At 41.0% G+C, this 22,433-nt stretch overlaps 1 protein-coding gene across 2 annotated transcripts in view; it reads right to left on the bottom strand.

Moving 5' to 3' along the window:
* Positions 1–51: 51 nt before the first annotated feature.
* The window catches only part of tbc1d4 (TBC1 domain family, member 4), a gene marked incomplete in the record, with an annotated part of 47,007 nt that continues 24,625 nt past the window's right edge, over positions 52–22,433 (bottom strand). Inside the window, 12 exon segments of one of the 2 annotated variants that reach the window (XM_014023202.1) lie at positions 52–3,182; positions 4,386–4,565; positions 6,615–6,784; positions 6,917–7,076; positions 11,828–11,971; positions 12,065–12,165; positions 13,675–13,833; positions 13,919–14,080; positions 17,006–17,218; positions 17,407–17,564; positions 19,632–19,784; positions 20,212–20,429. In XM_014023202.1, coding sequence (XP_013878656.1) covers positions 2,952–3,182; positions 4,386–4,565; positions 6,615–6,784; positions 6,917–7,076; positions 11,828–11,971; positions 12,065–12,165; positions 13,675–13,833; positions 13,919–14,080; positions 17,006–17,218; positions 17,407–17,564; positions 19,632–19,784; positions 20,212–20,429 — 2,049 coding nt within the window. 2 annotated transcript variants of the gene reach the window in all.

Raw genomic sequence — 22,433 nt, 5'->3', positions numbered from 1 at the left:
TTCCAAACCTGTTCACCAGTTCACTTAGCTTTAAAAGCAACTACAAGGAAGTCAAGTCATTCAATTAAACTTTATTTATTTTACAATATTATGGCAAATTCAGAAATTTTACAAGGCTGATTCTTTTCAAGACAGCACTGACCAAGGTTTTTATGTGTATTTCTCTTTGCCAAAAGCATAAAAAAACGGACTGGAAAAACCTTTAAATAGACTCTAAAAACTGTCCACGTTTACCTTGGCCTTTAACACAACCTCACACGTCCAGAACATTTCAGTTTAAGGCTACATGAATTGCTAAAGGAACATGATTTGATTATTTTGTGCCATTAGCCCTCAGGTTTGAGCACAGTGATATAAGCACTTTTTAATAACCAGGACTCAGAACACCTGATGTGAAAGTAAAAAATAACCCTCACTGATCACAGTYAAGGCCTTAAGGTTTGGCACAAAAATAAACCGATTTCTACAAATATTTACTACCAAGTTCTGGTATCTTGTCAAGTTTTTGTCTTTAGGGCCCCACCCCAAAAAAAAAAAAAACACATGGTGGAAAACAGTTAAATTTTTTCTACTACATGACTTCATTAAAACTATAGTTACAGAAAATACATTGCATGAATTCATCAACAGACTTTTTWAAATCAGCTGTTTGATGTTTCAATCCAGTTCTTAACGATGACACCTCAATCAACAGAAATCAGGTATTTACAAGGCCCACAAAATCTTTAGCTGCTGTGATTTGACAAAAGTGCACCAAGTTCAGAGGGTGTGTGCGCTGCAGCTGGCTGCCAAATGATAACATCCTCTTGGATTAAAGTTTCAGAGTAAAAACTTTCCACTGAAAATGGACACAAATGTGTCACTACAACTTGTCCCCAAGGGCAGCAAGATGGATAAACACTTACACTGGCTTGATTTTAAAGATGACTCGGACTGGGCCTCCGTCGATAAAAGGTGATAATGGAGAGGCAGACATGGAGGTGGACTAAAACAAAACTCGAGTGAATCAGGGACGAGTTTTAAAAACATATAAAAGAAGTTCATCTGCAGCCACTTCACTGTGTGTGTATGTGTGTGTGTGTGCATATATTTTATATAATACTCKGTGACAAGGAGGCTCAAGTGTTCTCAAGTCCTTGTTTTTCTTCCTAGTCTGTCTCTTTGCTCACCTCAGCGCTCAAGTTTTCCTGCAAACCCCAATATGTAAAGCTTGTTTTATACTTCYAGTCACACATCTTGTTCCCCCCTGCTGAGTGACAAAAAATCTGACATCTTTTTTCTGACCGAGTATAAACGGGCTGAAGACGCGGRGGGCCGTAAATGATCATAATCCCTCCCTCTGCCAAGTGAGGTAGGAAAACAACAATAATGATGGCTGGATAATGTTTTTTTACCCCGACTCAACAATCAGTGTTGTGTTGGGTGAAAAGTCTGCGGAAAAAAACAAAAAAAAATTGTTAACGGTGGCGATGGAAAAAGAAAGACGTAAACATCAGCTGCATGCTCACGTTCAATAGGATCAAACCAGCTCTTCTAGCTCTTTTAACAACTGGCTTCAGACAAAAAATCATTTTAAACAAAATAACATGAAGGAAGAGCTGCTCTGAGTCCAACTCTGGACCGCCAGAGGAGCAAGCAGTTGGACCGCCGCTTGCTCCTCATGAACAAACACATCCATGAAGCTCTAACCAATCACACGCTCCGAGCCGCAAGGTCTGTGTCGCAGAGTTCTGACTGGGGGCACGACGGCTGTCACTGGGGGAGAGCAGACGGAAATGACGCAATTTTTTCCCACTCAGCAGGGGGAACAAGACGTGCGACTTTAAGTTTAAATCACCCTTAAAAAGCAGCAAAATGTGGGGCGAGACAACYCGAGCTCCTTGTTCTTGGAGGCCGTATTAGCAGATGTTGCTGTCTCTGACAAAAAGTTTTTAATCTAAAGTGTGCACCTTCAGATCCACCCTAAACGGGTTTATTCCACGACTCCTGGGGAGTGTGAGCACAGAGTAGCTGTCTGAAAGTAATGCTTAAAAAAAGAGAGGTGACCGTGCAGCTGGTCACACTGGAAACCTAAGAGGCACACAACCTCCCARTCTGCCTGAGCTTTGGAAGAAAACACTTTCCTCCTTAAAAATAKAACAAGTGCAAAAGATTTCACACGTGAAGGCGGTGGGATAAAGAAAACATACACATTATATCAGACGAAAATTAAAAGCAAACAAGTGCCCAGTGATGAAAAAAAAAAAGATAATTGTCACAATTATTTAAGGGGCGAAATTACATTCATAAGCATTTCAAGTGAAGGAGATGTAAGAAAGCAACGTAACTCGTCTGAGGCTGAGTTTCCATCACTGGTAAATCTGAAAACAGCAAAAATCTTCCTCTCTATAACCACTGCTAATGCTGTAATTTGATCCTAAGGTCTTTTTTTAAAAAAAAAAGATTCATTTCCAACCTTCTGTTTACTGCATGTTTTTGGTGCGAGTCAGGTAGTAAAAACATRAAGGCAGTGCTAGAAATCATTAGAGGCAGAAACAGTTTCCCTTTTGATCAGTCTAATCTGGGAGGCTGGTGCAGACGCTGAGTTCTACCTTGGAAACTGGCAGTGAAACAGCTGAGACAAACAGCAGCTTCTCTCGAAAACTTCGGGAACCAGAACAAGAAAGCATCCTCCCACCCGCAAACACATTATGTAATCCCCCACCCCCCCGCCTCCTCCTCCGCCCCACACACACTCCATCCAGTGTGTTTGTCTCGGGACATCACACTTTTAAACAAAACGCTCGCACTTTTTCCAGCACGGGCAAAAAGAAAAAAAAGAAAAAAAGAAAGTGCGGCAGCCTTCCACTCGGCAGACTTCATTTGTCAGTCTCAGTTTCCCGCCTGTGCGTCTGCTTCTCCCAAACCCCCACCCTTCCCCTCCCCTACCGTCCCCCCCACCCCGGTTACCATCAGGGCTTCTTGGCTGCGGTTTTGGCTTTCCCGTTGGGTCCTGTTTTGATCTGGGTCATCTCCACATCTGTCAGGGCGTCGGGGGGAAGGCACAAACGCATGCGCTCGATGGTCCTCTGGTACGCTACCCTCTCCTGCTCCAGGGAGCGAATCATGTGCTTCATTTTGCTCTCCCGGGAGAGGAAGTTGTCGACACTCGTCTCCAGCGACTGGATTTTCTGCCGCGCGGCCTGGAGGATGCAGAAATGAAGACTTCAGTCAACACAGATGCAGAGCAGACGCTGGCGTTGGGAACGAGGGTGAAGGAAAATCACAGGAGTAAAAACTGTAGCCAGTTGTGATAATTAATCATTATTGCTGATGTATGTCTGATGTCACAACTACCTCGTGAAAAACAGACTAGATTTGATGGAAGCCCAGAAAAAGTAATCAACAAATAAACGTCTACAACTGATTAACTTTTGGAGTTAACCCCATTCAAGATGGCCGCCACAGATAAGCAAACTAAGAAAAATAATAAACTGATAATAAAACCAGTTCTACGGATATTGAGATAAAATTTTGTTATTAGCTAGGCATCATCTTCAAAACATAATCTGAGCACTGCATATTTCATTACAGTATTTTTCTTAAAACCTAACATCTAATGGAGTAATCTATATTTGTCTGTTAGCAAGTTATCTCATGAACCGCTGGATGGACTTCAGTGAAACTCTCAGAAAGTAATCGTTGGATGTGCATCCAGAACTAATTAACGTTTGAAGTCAAGCTAATTGAAGATGGCCACATTAACAAAAAGGAGAATGTTGATAGCTCAATAATCTTTACAGATACTGAGCAAATATTTAATATGACAGTAACTGAGTCATTCACAAGACAAATCTGATCTTACAGAATCATATTCCAATATGGATAGAAATGTCTCAAACTTCTCAGCATAAAATGATCTTAATTTAAAACTCTGGCCTAAAAGTAGTGGCTGACGCATTTCTTCAAGAAATACTAAGTTTGTTATTCATACTAACTCTTCTTTTTCTTTTGTAAATCACTTGTTAAATTTTGTAGCAGCTATGTGTTCCAGCTTTTCAAGACTCATCTTGTTTTTCATGTTAAATTAGGTACAAGAGCAGRCCGATCAGTGGAATATTTCTGTTAACTTGAGGCTCATCAGGTCCTTGTTCACAAATTCACACTTCACTAAAACAACGAAGCAACATGAGAACATCCAGCTCTCYGTCGGCTGTCTGAGCGTTTTCAGGGTGCTTTCAGCTTAGGTTTTAGTGCCATCTATGGGCAGTCTGACACACCAACTCAGACTCAGTACTGACTAAAACTGAAAGTTTCCTCTGAATTTCACACATTGATATTGCTCAACCAATAGATATCTTAAAGATCTAAACAGTTGAAAAGGTGACTCTGCTTCTCTTCCTCACTTGGAGTTTCTCCAGCAGCTCCATGTTCTGCTTCTTTAGCTGCACGTTGGTCTTTTCTAATTTGTCGAGCCGGTCCGAGTCGTCGAGCAGCGGTGCGGCGTTCTCCAGGATCTCGTCCTGCAGGACGTTGTACTCCACTTCATACGCATGCAGCTGCTTGGAGATGTCCATCTCCATAACCTGGAGATAAAACACAAACCACAGAGTGAGGATGATGCCACTGAATGATTATACTTGTTTTGTCGTAAACATTTTGACAAAAACAGTGCAGCATAGAAGATTTGAGGGAAAACTGTGTGACGTTCTCTACACTCAGCGGCATAAATCATCATTAGTGCTTTAAGCAGCATCTGACCGTACATCATTCTGCTTTAAGGGGATCTTTACCTCTTTTAAAGAGATATTAATTCCACATCAAATAAAGAGGCTCTTTATTCAGTTTAATTCTGCCCTGATTAACAAACTAACAGCTTGTTTAAGCAAATCCAAAATTGAAGTGAATTARTGCTGTCTAAAAACAACTCCAGACTGAAAAGTTTGACAATTATTCACAAAATCACTATTTTATAAAACTTTCAATCCCTCAGTTTCTCAGTAGATGTGTATTTTGGAAAGAAAAACTTACAGTAATGTGTGCACCCTAGGCTGCAGCAGAAATGCTACAGCTAGCTGCTGTGTTTGCAAATAACAGTAACGAGCAGCCTGGGGCACCTCCAGCAAGAATATTGTAAAATATTTGAAAAATAACCTTCCTAGGCAAAAAAATAATAAATAAATAAGATGATGGGGTAAATGTTTATTAACTAGCTCTGCYATTGAAGCTGGTTTAAAATGGCAGCAATTATCTTTGTTCTCGACTCCACTTGAACATGCTGGAGCTTAATCACCCGTTGCTGCAGCAGTTTGATCAGATGTATCCCTCCACAGACTCCTCTTCCAGCTTTTCTGGGACGACTCCAGGCCAGTCGAGACATATACAGCACTTTTGCATCGTACCGGCCCAACCCGGCCACAGTCACCCTGAGCTTATTCTACCCCGGCCCTGATTCTGTTTGCTTTGAGCAGAGAGCCAACTCGATGTGAGCGGGGATCGTCATATTAAAAAACACAAGAATCGGATGTCGCTTTGTTTTTGACACAACAATGGACGGCATTGAGCTCGTAGGAAAGGTAGTGAAGACTGTACGGAACCATCCAGCTATAAGACTCTGAAGATGAGAGGGCAAAACGACAGAGCATGGTAAGCTAATGTTAGCTAACGTTAGCTTGTTGTTTCTTCGTAGCTTGCAACAGTTCTTTAGTTGAATTTGAGTGAAAAAAATCATTACAGTCGTTGCAAATGATTTCAAGTAAAGTTAATCATGTCACCCCCAGTAGCTGATGTTAAACTGGACTGACCAGCCCACCCCAAATAGAACCACAGGTCTCTGGGTTCCTAAAATCAGGCTGGATTTGGGCCATAAGGGCTAATGCAAACATGCAGAACCTGGGTTTGAACCCAGGCCGGGCTATACAATGCAAAAAGTCTAATAATCTCTCCAGCTTGTCCTGGGTCTTCCCTGTGGTCTCCTTCCAGTTGGACACAACTGGAAAATCTTCACAAAGAGGCTTCCAGGGAGCATCCTTACCAGGTGCCTGAACCACCTGAACTGGCTCCTCTCGATGTGGAAGAACTGGCCCAGTTGTGTTTCAGTTCATCTGGTGCTGGCCCATGCATGGACCACCTCTGGCGAACCACAAAGGGCCGTCATTTTTTGCAGCATCTGGGCCAGCTGTTAGAGTGTTAAGGCCTCTGCTCCATCCAAACAGCTGAAATCAGTTGTCATTGTTGCAGCTGCATGAAAAAAAAAGCGTCATCTTTTTCGCAGCTTCGACTCTTCCACTGCTTCTTGTCACAACCCGCCAGGAGAACTTTTTACCCTCCTCCATAAGAAACGACTGTGTGATTGGTCAGAAGTTCATGAGTGTTTGTTTATCCTGAAACCACTTGGATGCTGCATTTTCCTTCAACTACTCACTTCCAGAATCCGACAGTTGTACTCAGAAGCGGACATTTTTAAGATAGTCTAATGGTCAAAATCTCACGGACTGAGATAAAACAGATGTTTTGCTCGGAGGAATCTGTCTGCAGAAAAGTGTGGGACATTACTCCACCTCTACAGATTTGATTTATTGATAAAATAATCTGGAAAACTGTTGTTAGTGTATGTTTGGCATGCCCTTCTGTACCTTGGCAATGGTCTGCTCCATCTGTGCTTGTGTGAGTGTCGGGAGTGTCGTTTTCAGATAGTCCACGATGCTCTCAAAGCTGTCACACTCCACTATCTCCCCCTCATGGCTGCTCAGCAGACAGAGGGCCACTTTAAAGACCACATCAGTCCCCTGTGCAAACGCAAAATCTAACAAAAAACAAAAAAATCTGCATTAAGATAAACTAATACCTGAAGCAGTGGCTATAATGGGTGATGTGAAGGCAGAACCTTGCACTGTAGTGAGTAAATACATAGGTCACAGGGGTTAAAGGTGTGTACCGAAAATGCGCGACACAAAGCCGAGGGGGAACTGTGAGGCGAAGAGTGTGAGGAACCACGGCGCTGCGTAGAGGCTCGGGCAGATCTCGTGCTCCTCGAAGTGATTGTACAAGTCCCGGTGGTAGTCGTGCAGCAGCCTGGAGAGCTGGTACATCTGAATCTAAAAATCAGACAGATAAGGCAAAGTCAGGTCACAACATGCTGGCTCAAATAAACAAGATTATCTGGATCTCTAAGAACAATCAAAGAACTACAAACTGACAAAATGAGCTTCCATCCACCCACTGAGCTCCTAATGTGTTTCTCAGAGGGCTTGCTCAGACAAGCACTAAGGCCTCGCATTTGTTAAGCTGCGCTAACTCTTCAGTACAGGAACAAGCAGAGAAGTTTAAAAACAAACGAGAAGCAGAAGTTAGCTCAGGCTAAAATTAGACCGCCTGCTTTTACAATTTCCTCCCAAAATAAAAAGGAGTACTCATACCTTTACCTCCTCGTGAAAACAAAACAGCACCGAAACGTCGCGCGTGTGCCAACTTCAGACAAGTCTCGACAATACCACAAGTGCAGTGAAGGAAAAAAAGCAGGAAACTTGGCTAAATGGTTCCTTGATGAAGATTAAACATTACCACCCTGCTGATGCTTTAACTCCGGTGAGGTCAGCTGATGTTTAACTGGAGCTAACAGAGCAGGTGTGGTTTGACAGAGAGGTGGAGACTTGCTGCTGCTAACTAGTAAAAGCCACATAAAATGCCTCACAACCGGCAGATTACTGCTGAAAAGGGGATTGTAAAAGTCTATATGCAGTTACCCCTGTAGTGGTACAAACTGGAGCATTTTTACTGAATGTCTAAGGTATTAGGTTTACATATACTTACATTAAAACTTGTGTATTTACATGTATTATTTTTAAGCAGGAAAACACAAACTATTTGTACACTGTGAAAAATGCTATAAAAACAAAACTCATACACATTTTGAAGCTGACGACAGCACAGTGCTACACAACAGTTTGTATGGCACTGTGGCGCATCATCTTATCGCAAGAAAGAATGTTAAATATGAAGTTCTGTTCRTGAAGCAAAAGCTCAGATATTTTTTTAAGTGGAGCTCTGTTGAAACTGTTTACTATRAATATCTTACCTGTTGTAGATAGACATTTGAACTAAACAAAGTTTAACTCTCACAACACTGATAAGCTGAAGATTAAGCCAAGTGAGGTCAAGACCAYAGAATAGTGCAGCTATCTTTAAGCAACTCCGGTCTCCGGTAATTTTATTGAGAATTAAGCAGTTTCAACAGGAAAAGTAGAATATGTCTGATGGTGTAACTATAAAAGGTTTATGAATTAGTGTTAGAATAAACTGCAATGAAACTTTTGAGACTCAAGTTATAAAAGCTGTACCAACACTGTAAAACATGGTGATGGCAGCATCATGCTGTATGGCTGATGRGTTGCATTAAGAGAATAAAACAATGAAGGAGGAAGACCGCTTCTAAATGATTCTATACTACAGCTTTTCACTTACGTCTGAGCACCAGGTTTGAATAGTCATTAGCTTGTCATTCCAGGCATTTTCTCTAAACAAAGAGCTATCTGCAACATGTGAGGTAATTAGTCAAACCCTTTTCACAGAACCACATTTCAAAATTGGGGTTTAAAGTAAAAAAAAAATTAAATTTGAAACTTTTTTTTGGAGGTGATAGAAATGAAATCATAACATATCGTTGCTCTTGCCAAATGGRGAGAATCTGTGCAAAAAATCCACACTTTTAAATGACACAAAATAAATGGGGCAGTGGAGTTTTGCTCCCCTACAGAGCCTGAAGGTAAATCAATTGTATCACAAGTGCAGCTCATAGCCCTTATTGGGCTCCGTTGTTTGTGGATTCACTTTGTGGTGAACTAATTTTTTTAACTCAACACAAAGTTGCCGTGTCATCGTCAACCTTCTTTGTAATAAATCTATAACCCTGCAGCCGGGAGGTAACACAGATCATGTWCTGTATAATCACCTCACTTTATTTTGCCCAAATCCTGTGTAAAATTGAAAATTGCAGATATTTAAGACAAGCTATGAATATCTGAAAATAACAGTCCACATCTGCAAATTAGTGAAGTTAATTGGTTGGAAAAATTCAACAAAATTACATCTACTAAATACATTCATGMCATGAGGCTATATGTTCTCTTAAAACAAAAAAGCCTCCAGTTTTGTCTATAAATTTACACTTTAACCTGCAACATCAAGACCACTAACATTCTAAAGGAAAACTTTCTGTAGTTTACTTTAAAGTAATGTCAGTGTTTTAAAGTGAGCGGTTGTTTGATATATTAAAAAGGGTCTTTTATAAAATATAAATCAATGAAAAAAATATTTCAATTGTCAGTTTGACATCTCCTGAAATGACTATTTCATTCTAAGGGATAGMAGCTCATGTAGACATTTAATACTATTTATTTTTCATATGTGATCATTTATGAATTATATTTATCTCACTAATTTTAAATATAATAAAGTTTTAGCACAACCAAACAMACAATACACTTATTGTTAAAACACTGTGTAGAATTAAATAGTTCTTTGTGGGTTTGAAGAAATTTTAATTTAAAAGGAGGCACATGTCTTTGTTGTAATCTGGGGTTTACAAATATTCATCTTTTAGCATTAATACTGTCTAATAACAAGAAAAACAGCAGATGCAGCCCCCTCTCTCACTGTAAGAGACACAGACTGAGTGCACTCCCACAAAAGAACTTTCTCTTTTTCGGACCTGGAGTTTGGTCATGAGCACAAGTTGCACATGATGACGACGCGTCGATCACATTAACATTTAATACAAAGTAAGTTAGACTTTAGAACCCATAGTCCCAGGCAGGTCGGGACAGGCAGAGGATTGGGGGTAAAGGTGTATCAGTTCAGGTATCTTCCCAGCTGCAGTGAACTGCTCACGTGCAGTTCTAACAGTGGGGGGTTCTGTAAGGTTAGCAGGTCGAGGTGACCCCTCAGGAAAAACGTCAGAAAAACGCTGATTACTTCACCTGCAGTCTGTCTCTGCTCGCAGGCAGCAGGACCCGCCCTGCTRTGCTCTGRTTGGTAAAACTCTGATGCTGGTTCTCTTTATTGGTTGAATGAAGTGTCCGTTAAATCCCTGCATCAACGCTGGTTTGAAAACCACAACACAGAATTTTTAACTGRTATGAAATCTGTTGCAGAGACAAACTCATGCCAGAAATCCAACTCCAGGCCGGAGCACTTAAGTCCTGGTGTTCCTAAATGTAATTTCATTGTGCTCCGTACAATTACAATAAAGGCATCATCAATCAATCAAAAAATCTGGACCATCCTTTTATAGTTCAATGTTTTACAATTCGTGGTTTACATGGAATTTATCAGCTTAAAGCGTTTTTTTTTTTTTGCATAAAAGCATCTTGAGATCATAGTATTTTTATGATACTTAACAGTAAAAATGATCATTTCCACAAATTTCTTGCTGATTTTTTTAGAGTGAATAAAGAAAGATTCTTAATGCCTTACACGTTCATAAAACACTCATCAAATATTTGAGTTACACAGCACATCCTTTTCCTTTTGCTTAGTGTCCTGATTTGGTCACCTTTCTCTTAAAAATAAGAACTCCCTGAACCAAATAGTGAGGTGGTCCAGTAAATTGACTGTAAAGATGCAATTAAATCCAGAATCTCTGTACTCTTGGCAGGTCCAGAGATTAMCTGGGTCCATTTTGGAAGACGTGTCTCATCCTCTGCATGGCGAGTTCAGCCTCCTCCTATCAGGACGTAYATACTTAGTGCCAAAATGTAAAACTAAGCATTTCAAAATCAGCTTTGTTCCTGTTGCAATTAGCTTTTTAAACTCAAGTTAACATAATATGCATAACATTAGTTAATAATTTCATTATTTTTTGTCTTATATTGTTCTATTTGATTTTATCTTGTTTTTATCTTAAATAGTGTGGTTGAGTTTTATGAGCACCTGGTCAATTTTTAATCATGTTGTGTCCACTGTATGTCCATTTCAGATGTCTTGTGCTTTTTCTTGGATAGAAGCTGACTCATTTTCACTGTAACCAAAATTACCTGCGGGTACAAATAAAGTTGACTGATTGATTGATTGATTGATTGATTGATTGATTGATTGATTGATTGATTGATATCAATTTAAATAAAACTAAACTTTCTGTTTAATATCTCTGCTCAAAAAGGACCAAGGTTTGTTTTGCACCCTTACTTGATTGCCAGAATGAAACCCAACAGAAATTAGTGCACACAACACACTGAGCCCTATTTATTTCTGCTAAGACACATGTGCCAAATACAAGGCTCCCGTGTGGCCCGCCAGGGGGGTCCCCTCCCAAAAAAAAAAAAAAAAATTTTTACTTAACATGAAATTTGTTTCTTATATCAATGGTAAACTAAATTTATGATTAAATGCAACAAAATTAATTTTATAAAAATAAATTAAATAAAAATAAATTAAAAAAATTCCTGTCCCTGAGCTGTTGGCTTGAAGTAACTGAGCAATTTAGTTGGATAGCTCAGTACTAATGTCTGAAAATAAGCTGCTTTAAAGTCACCATCAAACATAAACTAAATCTGCCATAATGCAGCTACTCACTAGAAACCCATCAGTGAGTAAAACTTTTTTTATTTTACGTTTAATAATATTTCTGTATTTATTAAAGATTTAGTCAGTCATACACTTAGTTCTTATCATTGTTTAAAAGAGGACGTGTTAAAACTCTGTTTAGTCAAAGTTAAACATGAAACATCAAAGCACATTACAAGTGGCCCTTCGAGGGCCACCATAACGCTCGTGGCCCTCGGTGAAAATGAGTTTGACACCCCTGTGCTAAGACATTAAAGCTTGTTGACTGATTCATTTGTGCACCGACCTGCAGAGAGACCATGTCCGGCTTGTACTGCCGCCTGATGCCGAGGTCGTACATCAGGAACTTCAACATGTCGAAAGCCTGCTCTTCACTCATGTGGAGCAGCAGAACTCCGGCCACAAAGCTGATGCCCTGACAGTATCCAACCTGTGCACCAAGAAACAGTGTGAGATCTGTCTACAGAACGTTTAATGATCAGAAAAGACAGGCTTAACAGTGAAAGAGGATTAGACTCTGTACCTCTGTGTCCAGCAGAGAGTAGGCCTTCAGGAGGTTGTAGAGAGAAAGCTGTCCAGCACCAAGCTGGGCTGAGAAGTACTGGTGGGTGGGGAAGGTCCGGCCTTAGGCAGGAGAGACATTTATCATTTTTTATGTAATAAAAGGAGATGCTTTGGGGAAAAAATGCTCTAATTGTACTGCTTACTAAAGACTTTTAAACTGCTCTTCATAGATCTGGATCAGACTGCAATAACTAAAACAGAACTCAAAGTGTTAATGAGGATAAACGAGTCTTAGAAATCAAAATTGGAGTTCCCACGGTTAGTCACACCAAGGCTGTTCCCAATATGAAACACCTGACTGCTAATAAAGAATCAGGGTTTACATCAAAGTAACCCAACAATTTGAAATGGACAAGACCTAAGTTTGAAAGAAAATCTGTGTGTGACCTAAAGAAGGCTGRGCACAAGAGATGCCCTCACAATCTGACAGATTTCATCATAAACTTGACATTTCACTAAAGGTGTGTAGACATTTCATACGCACRGTCAAAGCTGGCATGGTGCAGCAATGTAGGCAAATACTGTACTAAGGGTGCGGTCCATCCAGCACATCATAAATTAGAGTTTAGATCGGGCATAAAAAAATCTGACCCAGCCCGAGCCCAAAGTCGTTGTGTACTTCGAATCTAATTAGGCCTGAGCCCGAAGTAAACCAGACATGTTTTAARTACTTTATTTATGCAAGTTAAATCTCCATTTTTTGAGCTTAAAAAGTCTAAAAAATTGGAATCTTGAATAAAATGCTGTCCGAAATTTTGTGTGTGTGCACTGGTGCACACCTGTGACTGTGGAGCAAACGCTGTGTGAGCTTCATGACACTGAAAACAGCAGGAGCTGGCTGTTAATTAGCAAGATGAGCAGCTTTAAAGACTTGCTCATGGACGTGCTCCTGACATATGTCTTTTTTCATCTTCGCCCCGCACTTAACATTAAAAAAAAAGTTTTTCCTCCTCCAACCGACTCCAGTGTGAAAAAAACCYACATAAAGTGGAAGGACAGAGGGGGGAAGTTATCATGATTTATTCCCCACTACACAATTTTTCAGTTACAGACCTTCACAAGTAAATATTTACAAAAAATTCCGTCAGAATTTCCTCCCGTGTAATACCACTCCCCGACTTAAGTTTTTATACACGCACAAATACAGTAAGCTTTTAGTGATTTTGTTTTTAGACCATCAGAGTTTTTTTTTTAGCAGAACTGGTCTGCTGAATAGTCACTGGTTACTCAGATTGATGAAGATAACTTAGATTTCTCAGTCTGCTTCCTCGGTTTATAGATTTATTTCTAAAATTTTCTTGGGGAGTACAACTCTGGACCTCTGGTGCCACCTAAATTCTTGCCTACGACACCAAACTGGCTAGGGTTGGTCCTGTTCATTGTACTGTTACTTTACATTTTCTGCCTGCTGAGTTTATTTTTAGATAAGCATTTTGCGCAACTTGAATTTTTCTGAATGTCTTCTATTTTGTGCCTATCAATACATCTAGTTTCTGATGCCACTGAGATGGTGTAATACAAAGTACACAGTAAAATGTACAAAGATGACATCAGGTTAGAAATGCACACCTAGATCCACCAGAATGGCGTGCTGCTGTGCAGTGAGCTGCTTGAGCAGATCTTGGTAGGGGGTTTCAGGGGCTTGCTGGCGTTGGGGCAGTCTGTTCTGCAGCCGGTGCTGATGGGACAGAAACAACCAGACCTCGCCGCGCCGGCTCTTTGGAACTCCTGCGCACAAAGATGTGTACATGTACTCAGATCAACCACAGACACAGATCAATGCTTCAGTTGTTTATTTCCACACATCTCTTACCTTGGCAGAGTGCGTGGTATATTTCCTCCTTGTCTTGTGGGTTCATCGTTCTGCCTGGAGCGGTCAGCTTTTTCTCCCACAATGCCTGAGCTTCCTTGGAGCACTGGCACACTTCCTGGTAYTTGAGCTTCATTTTGCGAATGTGGAGCTCGTCACGGCTCGCTTCAATGCAATCGCAGAATCACAACAGATAAGTCAACCCAGAGAAGACAAACATCATTTTCTCAAACAGAATCCTCTTGATGCACTGTAAAGACCCTTCAACCTGTGCTTAGTAGTGAAAACGTAAAGTCTGAAATTTCAACATGAGGCCCAGTGACACCAATCTGACCTTATTAAACTAAAGATGTGAAAAAGGCTACCCTGACAAAGCGGTGAGAGGCATAGAAGGATAAAYGCAACACAGAAACCATGAAGGATGATCGTCCCTTAACATGCGCAGAGTGAATGAGGAACAGCCAGCCACCAAAATCATGCAAAACCTCTGCCTCAATCCCAAAGACTCCTTTGATATTCTACTGTGCTTACCTTCTTTAGAAAACAGTTATTCACAGTTAGGTCCTCAGACCAGCATTGAGGTCATAGTATCAAACAAAAGAAAAGAGAGTGTGATTTAAAAAAAAAAAAAACTGTTTCTCATAGCTCTGACTAAGATGATGTGCTATTTCTCAAACTATGGTAACAGCGCTTCAAATAAAAACATTTCAATTACAGACTGATCATTGTCAACATGTTTATGTTTAATACTAAAGATTAACTTTTGATTAGAAAACTTCTGCTTTTCTGTTCTCTACAACTGCTAAACTCTTAATATAGTCGCACTCAAAAATCCTGAACATACGAGGCAACGTTTAAGTCAAAATAAACAATAACGACAGCTTGAATGAAGAATGAGTGTAAAACAAAAAGAAATACGTTCAATTTGAGAGCCTGAATTAAAGGTAGGAAATCGATCCAGTTCTCAGGCTTGAATATTTATTTGCACACATGTAAAATGACCCAAACTCACAGCACTGGGCCGTTCACTTAGAACACCCCTCTGGCTTCAGAGTCTGAGGAAATGGCCCAGCGCTGTGAGTTTGGGGTAATTTTACATGTGTGCAAATAAATCTGTGCCCCAACCTTACAGCGCTGGGCCAGAAAAACATGTTTAGATTTCACCAGCTACAGTTTCCAATTATTGTACAGCCCCTCTCTACTGATTTAACAACTGGTTAGGGGAGTCGTTCCTCTATGCYAGAGTTGCTGATTCAATTCCCCACTATTCTGACGCATGTCAAAGTGTCCCTGGGCAAGACACTGAATCCCAACTGCCTCTGACGTCCCATCAGTGTATGAGTGTGATTTAAAGCACGGATTAGTCTCTATTGACTGATTAACCTGTATTTGCTTTGTAGAGAGATGTAGTAGAGTGCTGTGTGGATGGGTAAATGAAGGCACAGATTGTAGTCTAAAGCAATTTGAGTATCCTGGTTGGATAGAAAAGTGATACACTACACTTACCTTTTAAGAATGTTGTAAATTTAAGATAAATTGCAGTAATGTGCAACATGCTAATTTAAAAATGTGATCAAGTGCTAAATAGTTTCATGTTAGATTGATTAAGTTATTACYTTTTTTGACAACCTGGGTCTCACACTAATAGTTTCCTTTGAAGCAGCTTCTTACACTTCTTGTGCTTCCTCTGTTTTTTTTTTAAACTTACAGGTCTTCCAAATAGCAAACTTTATGTCTTCAATTAACTAAAACTTTCCCATCAGAGATGTGTCATTATTAGTCCGTCCGTCCTTCTGTTTTCTGCCGCTTATCCAGGGTCGGATCGCGGGGGCAGCAGCCTAAGCAGAGAGACCCAGACTTCCCTCTCCCCAGCCACTTGGACCAGCTCATCAGGGGGAATCCCAAGGCGTTCCCAGGCCAGCTGAGAAACATAGTCCCTCCAGTGTGTCCTGGGTTTTCCTCTGAGCCTCCTCCCAGTGGGACGTGCCTGGAACACCTCACCAGGGAGGTGTCCAGGAGGCATCCTAACCAGATGAACCATCTCAACTGGCTCCTCTGGACGTGGAGGAGCAGCGGCTCTACTCTGAGTCCCTCCTGGATGACTGAGCTTCTCACCCTAGGGAAAGCCCAGACACCCTGCAGAGGAAACTCATTTCATCTGCTTATATCGGTGATCTTGTTCTTTCGGTCATTACCCAAAGCTCGTGACCATAGATGAGGGTAGGAACGTAGACCGACCGGTGAATCGAGAGCTTCGCTTTCTGGCTCAGCTCTCGCTTCACCACGACAGACCAGTACAGCACCCGCATCACTGCAGATGCAGCACCAATCCACCTATCGATCTCCTGCTCCATTCTTCCCTGATTCGTGAACAAGACCTCGAGATACTTAAACTCCTCCACTTGGGGCAGGACCTCTTCCCCGACCTGGAGAAGGCAACCTACCCATTTCCGGCTCAAGACCATGGTCTCAGATTTGGAGGCACAGATCCCATCCCGGCCGCTTCACACTCGGCTGCAAACCACTCCAGTGAGAGCTGGAGATCACGATCTGATGAAGCCAATAGGACTACATCATCTGCAAAAAAGCAGAGATGTGGTCCTAAGTTCACCAAAACAGATTCCCTCAATACCTTGGCTGCGCCTAGAAATTCTGTCCATAAAAGTTATAAACAGAATCGGTGACAAAGGGCAACCTTGGTGGAGTCCAACTCTCACCGGAAACGAGTCCGACTTACTACCGTCAATGCGGACCAAGCTCTGGCACCGGCCGTACAGGGACCTAACAGCCCATTTCAATGGGCCTGGTACCCCATACTCCCTGAATACCCCCCACAGGACTCCTCGAGGGACACGGTCGAACGCCTTCTCCAAGTCCACAAAACACAGGAAAACTGGTTGAACGAACTCCCATGCACCCTCTAAGACCCTGCTGAGGTTGTAGAGCTCTAGCCATTATTAGTATTATCCCAAATCAGCAGTTAGCATTAGTGCATTCACAGAATATAACAAAGCATGTTCCATATAATAGTTCTTCTATTCATGTTTCCTTCATGTGACCAAGACAGGATTTTTGTTACAAAGAACGTACCCTCTAGTTTCTGGTTCTCCTTTTCCATGCGCAGAAGCAGGATCTGCTGATGGATGGCTGTCTTCCAGAGAGCCCTGTAGTCGGCTGCTGTCCTTGTAGGCCTCTTATCAGACAGCTGACAATGTGTTGAGGGTAAAAGTCGGCTTAAAGGGTCCAAACCAGGGTCCAAGGAACGYGGAGATAAAGGCAGCAGCTCTGTGCTGTCTGGGTGGTCTAAAACAAGGACATGTCAAAATGGAAAGGGTTTGTGAGAACACAAAGTTTTGTGGCAAACAAAATGTCACCTTAACCCTTCAATATATCAAAAATAAGCCAATGAAATGTTAAAATATAGACCTATGTCTACATTCTGAGTGTGAAATGTCTATTCCAGAATGGTTGTTAAGATTATGTTACCACACCTGTGTGCTGCATGGATGCAGATGGRTTGTTGATGGGTGACGCAATGCTCAGGAAAATCTTCTGTCTCCAGGAGACTCTGCGTGGGGTCTGAGGAAGACCTCCACTCAGCGAGTCATTGCTGCAGGTAGACAGGGTTCGTTTTCTGCCTTCCCCATTGCTACAAAACAAGACCGCTGTGTCAGAGACACCTGACGGAAAAGCCTTGTGTCACATTACACCTGTTTAAAGCAGCCTTTTATAAATGCAGGCTCCTGAACGCTTCAGCACACACACCAGCTCACACAATAAGTCTCCTGACTGATGACAAATGACGACTTTAGCAAAACAACCAGCCATACATTGATTTCCAGTATCTATGTTAATAAAGCTGCAGGTAAACAATAAAACAACAGCCGAGGCGCATGCATGTCTGACCTGAAAAAGAAGATGGTTTGAGGAGAAGAAAAGAAAATGTTTTTTAGCTTTTCTGGAAAAGTTTGATTTTACTGTCTAATGTCTTGTTTAATATTTACCACCCTGAAGAATCCAGAAATATAAATTCAGTCCAAGAAATGACAAAAATGAGTTTATGTTGTATCTAAACATGAAGAATATTGATAGTGGGTTAAATAAAAGGTATTTTCTACACAACATTACAAGTACCAAGTGCAATAACATTGGACCATGTTTTTTCTACAAACTGGGTTGTTTTACTCATTTAAGTAGGTTTTCTTTATCTTAGTTTCCTTTTAATTTYTTTGTAACATTCTGCCTATGTCACGTTAATTAAATAAAATTCAAGATTAAAGCCAAAAAACRGAACATGAAAGTTTTTACGTGGCCTTGAAACAGTTTAGGCTTGTCTTGTTACTTGGTCTTTTAACTTTTTTTCTTCCACTAAATAAAAAAATGTATGTCATTGAGGATTGCACTGTTTTTTAAGCAGAGGTGTATAAAGTACTTAAAAAAATAAGTAAAAGTAAAAATACTTGAAGAGAAAATGACTTTGGTTGCTGATAAGTAAATAAAAATCATAAGACTGCTCAGAAAAATAGGGAAAGTAAAAGCAATTTTACACACATTCTAAAAAAGTGTGTTGAGTAAATTGCACATTTTTGATTTTAGAGTGCATAAATAACACCTTTCATTATTATCTCCAGACATATTTAAATTTGTAGTGTGTAACCACATGTTAAATTTGAAAGCAAAGATGTAAAAGTAGACTTTTCATGTTTGAATATAACAAAATAAAAGTAAAAGTTATGATTAAAAAAATCCTCAAAAAAATAAAATACCGTATACCGCTGGTTTTAAGCTTAGTCATCATATGGGCAAAGAGAAACAGGAAGTCATCTTGGCTTGAGGCAAATGTCACTTAGGACTGTTTTGCTCTCACAGCTTGTTGTACTCYTGTAGCTTCCCCTCTTTTAATAACATCCTCGCCTTCTCTAATGTTAAACTGATAGAGGAGTCACAGAGTCAGTGTTTAAAATGTGCTGAGAGTTAAATCGAAACCTTTTATTTGGCTTTTTAACATTCTTACCTATATACTGTGCAACTTGCTGTAAAGAGAAACTGCCTTGCTTTTTTTGCATCAGCGCTGACACTAAGACGCCTGGCTGCTGTCAGAGTAAAGACACATCCAGTGGGAGTGATACTCCACAGCGAGCTMCTTCACTGCATTCTCACTGCGTCTCATTTATAATGAAAATGTTAACCTTTACTTTCTGCCACCTAGATGTTCCTTAAAGGCAGCACTGACGCTCAGCTTTATCTTGTGTTCCATAACATAATAAACTAAAGAATAAAGCAGTTTGAAAATGATGCCGTTTTGAAATTAACTGCAGTCAGAAAATTTAACATGCATAAATAAAGTGTTAAAACATGGGAATTTGCTGTGCAAAAAGCTTTAAATTCACATGCAAATCCAACAAGCGACAGCTGTATCAGCATCCCCTTCTGCTTCAGAACTAAACAAGAAGACGCTGGGTCCGGCTGCAAAGCTGACAGGGGGAAGGAAAAAAAGGAAGTAGCTTCAAATTGTTTATTAATGAATAAAATGTTTGTGAGGATAGTTGAGGAAAAGAAAGAGGACATAATAGCTGAGTGTTAGAAGCTTTCCAGAYCCAACATCCGGCTGCTGCCATCCCAGCAAAACATCAGCTGGTCCCTGCAGGTCAACCCTTTCCGTGTTTAATATATGCAAAGGGGGGGGAGGGGTCTGAACACACACACTCCCTCTCACCTTTTGAGGTTCCCACTGTCTGCCAGTGAGCTCAGGGAGCCCAGAGAGCCCTGGTAAAAGCTTTTCAGGAAAGTGGGAGCAGAAAAGGAGGAGGGGAGGCTGAAGGAGGATTCGCTCTCCGACACGCTGCGCGTCCTCGAGACAGGTGCTGGACTGCGCAGGGCCAAACATGTAATGCCCACAAATAAAAACAAGAGTTACACAAACGGGGTAGGGGAGAAAAAAAGTTTCTGATGGGAGCACAGGAAAAACAAACAAACAAAAATTWAAAATAAAAAAGACGAGGGATCAAACAGAGYCAGGAAACTTGTGATGCTATTGTTCGAGGACAGTGGAAGCAGGAGGTGAAAGGTTTTGAACTGATCAAAGAGCTGCAAATAGATTACATTGTTCCAGTGTGAATCAAAAGGTCAACTAAAGATTTAGTGGGTGTTAAAGTGATTACAAGAAACGCAACATATCTTTGAAAACAACTAAATCTGACTCAAGTCCAAAAGAAATTAACCCCTGCAACTCCTGCTGAGCTACAGAAACACTGAGCTCTGAGACGGATAAATGTTTCCGGTTAACGTCACCGTACCTGCCCTGCAGCAGCTCTGGAGTGACCGACTGCTGTTTGCGGAGAGGAGCCTGCTTGCTCTGGTTGGTTGGCTGGCCCTCGAAGGAGATGCGRTTCCTCACCGGCGGGTGGCTGAAGGTGTGTGCGCGCCGACGGAAGTGCTGTCCGGATTCCAGCTCGTCGTCAGGGAAGGCAGGAGGAGAACCTGGAGGAGAGTMACCTGGAGACTCTTCATCCTGCTGAGGAGGACAAACAGAAGCAGGGTGGATCTGTCAGGTTTCAGTAATTAAAGGAGAATAATAATCCTGCATAGCTGCACTCTATATTGGTAAATGGTAAATGGTAGATGGACTGTACTTATATAGCACCTTTCTATCCATCCAGGACACTCAAAGCGCTTCACACTACACACATTCACCCATGCACACACACATTCACACACTGATGATGGCAAACTACAATTGTAGCCACAGCTGCCCWGGGGCYCACTGACAGAGGCGACAGATTACTATTTAGGTCAAAAAAACAGTGTAAAGGAATTGTTATCAATGCCCTTAGAAGTCAAACCACACATGAAGATAAGGCCTAAAACAAAGTAAAACACCCAACAACTAAAACTAGACCATCTGCACTCACCTACTGGATCAGAGATTCACCCCACGCTCAGCTTTCTGCACACTAGAGCATTAAACTCAAGTTCCTCATCCCCGGTGGTAAAACTCCCCCATCTATTGTATTCTAATCAACAAAGTCCTATGACTCTGAGCATGTCACACTATTGGTGGGGAGGATCACACTGCTGCAACTCAGCCTGAAAACKCTCCAATCTCCTCCTATCCTGCTTTTAGAGACCTCCCTCTTTTTACATCTGTCATGACACGCAGCGACATCTGTGTTCTTGTCATCAAAAKATACACAAAACTATAACAATTTTAGCTCTGAGTAGAAATATATATATATTTTAAATGCAGTTTATTGGTCTGTGACGATCTAAATATTAGTGTCCACAAACACATTTATGTGGTGAGTTTCCCTGACTCCTATATGACTGTGTCCTGTGACGGCTGGGAGGACAACAGTTAGATCAACACGGTGCAACACACACAAAACTGGAAATCCTGAGTGGGGTTTCCTGCTTGCGCTCACATCACATCCTGACAGAGTACCCACAAGGCAGCTTCTAAATTCATTCACAACACAAACCAGTTAATCTGACCGTTTGAAGCAACAGCTGCATTTTACTGAAGTTGGATTCAGAGAACGGCTATGAACACTTAATATACTCTTACTTACTGTAGCTCTTTACATAGCCTCAGTTGGCTGAAATCGAGTTAAGTTCAGACCGGACTGWTGAGCTAARGGCTAGTCCATCCTGGCCAGTATGAAAGTGTGTGGGTGTCTTCCTAAAAAACTTCCAGTCCCAAAAATGTTTGGTAACTCATGCAAACACTYTTATATAAACCGTCACATTGAAGTCAATTTAGCTTTCGGCTGCTTTTCACATAGAATGTTWTGGTTATTAGCAAGAGCTAAAGCTAAGTGGAGCAATTCCGGTGTAGCTTGAGCCACTTCCAYTAGTTCTGCTGGAATAACAACAGGATGTGTGAAGATTTATAAAACAATGTTTGTCACATAAAACATTGTTGTATGAAATTGTTTTAAGAGAACAGGAGGCCATTTTGTTCTTAGCTCTGTTCAAACCAGCCGTTAGCGCCAATGAGGTATATTTACTAGAGGGGCTATCACGTGACTTTGGGTACGCTAAACGRGACTCCATGTRGACACAGTRATTCAACCATTGAACACAGACCCGCAATGCCATGTCACTGTGCAGCGTTCGCTTGCAGCAATCGTAGTGGAAAATGTTTGGACCTCATAACATTTCATTGGTGAGTTTTTTTTCCTTTTTAAATAAGAAGGCTATGTTGGCATAGCCTTCTTATGAAGGCATTGTGTTTGTGTTCAGAATTAGTACTGACAAGAAATGGATCAAAATCAATTGTTAACTACATGAAATCCCCCACTGCTGGAGGGTGAAATTAAACTTTTTGTGTTTTTGTATTTCTGTTGAGTTAAGGTGTGTCATTAAAATAAAGACAGAAGTGTTGATTTGCACTCCTGATTGCTTACTAAAGTTCTGTAACAGTAAGTATGTAATATTTACACGACACATTGGGCCTCATGCAAGAACCATTTGTACGCACAGATTTGTTCTTAAGTTGTGCGTACGAGAGATTTAGGAG

The sequence above is a fragment of the Austrofundulus limnaeus genome, unplaced genomic scaffold (assembly GCF_001266775.1).
Source record: "Austrofundulus limnaeus strain Quisiro unplaced genomic scaffold, Austrofundulus_limnaeus-1.0 Scaffold359, whole genome shotgun sequence".
NCBI classification, from domain to species: Eukaryota; Metazoa; Chordata; class Actinopteri; order Cyprinodontiformes; family Rivulidae; genus Austrofundulus; species Austrofundulus limnaeus.
Note: the sequence above shows the minus strand (reverse complement) of the source record. Positions and strands in the feature narration are given on the sequence as shown.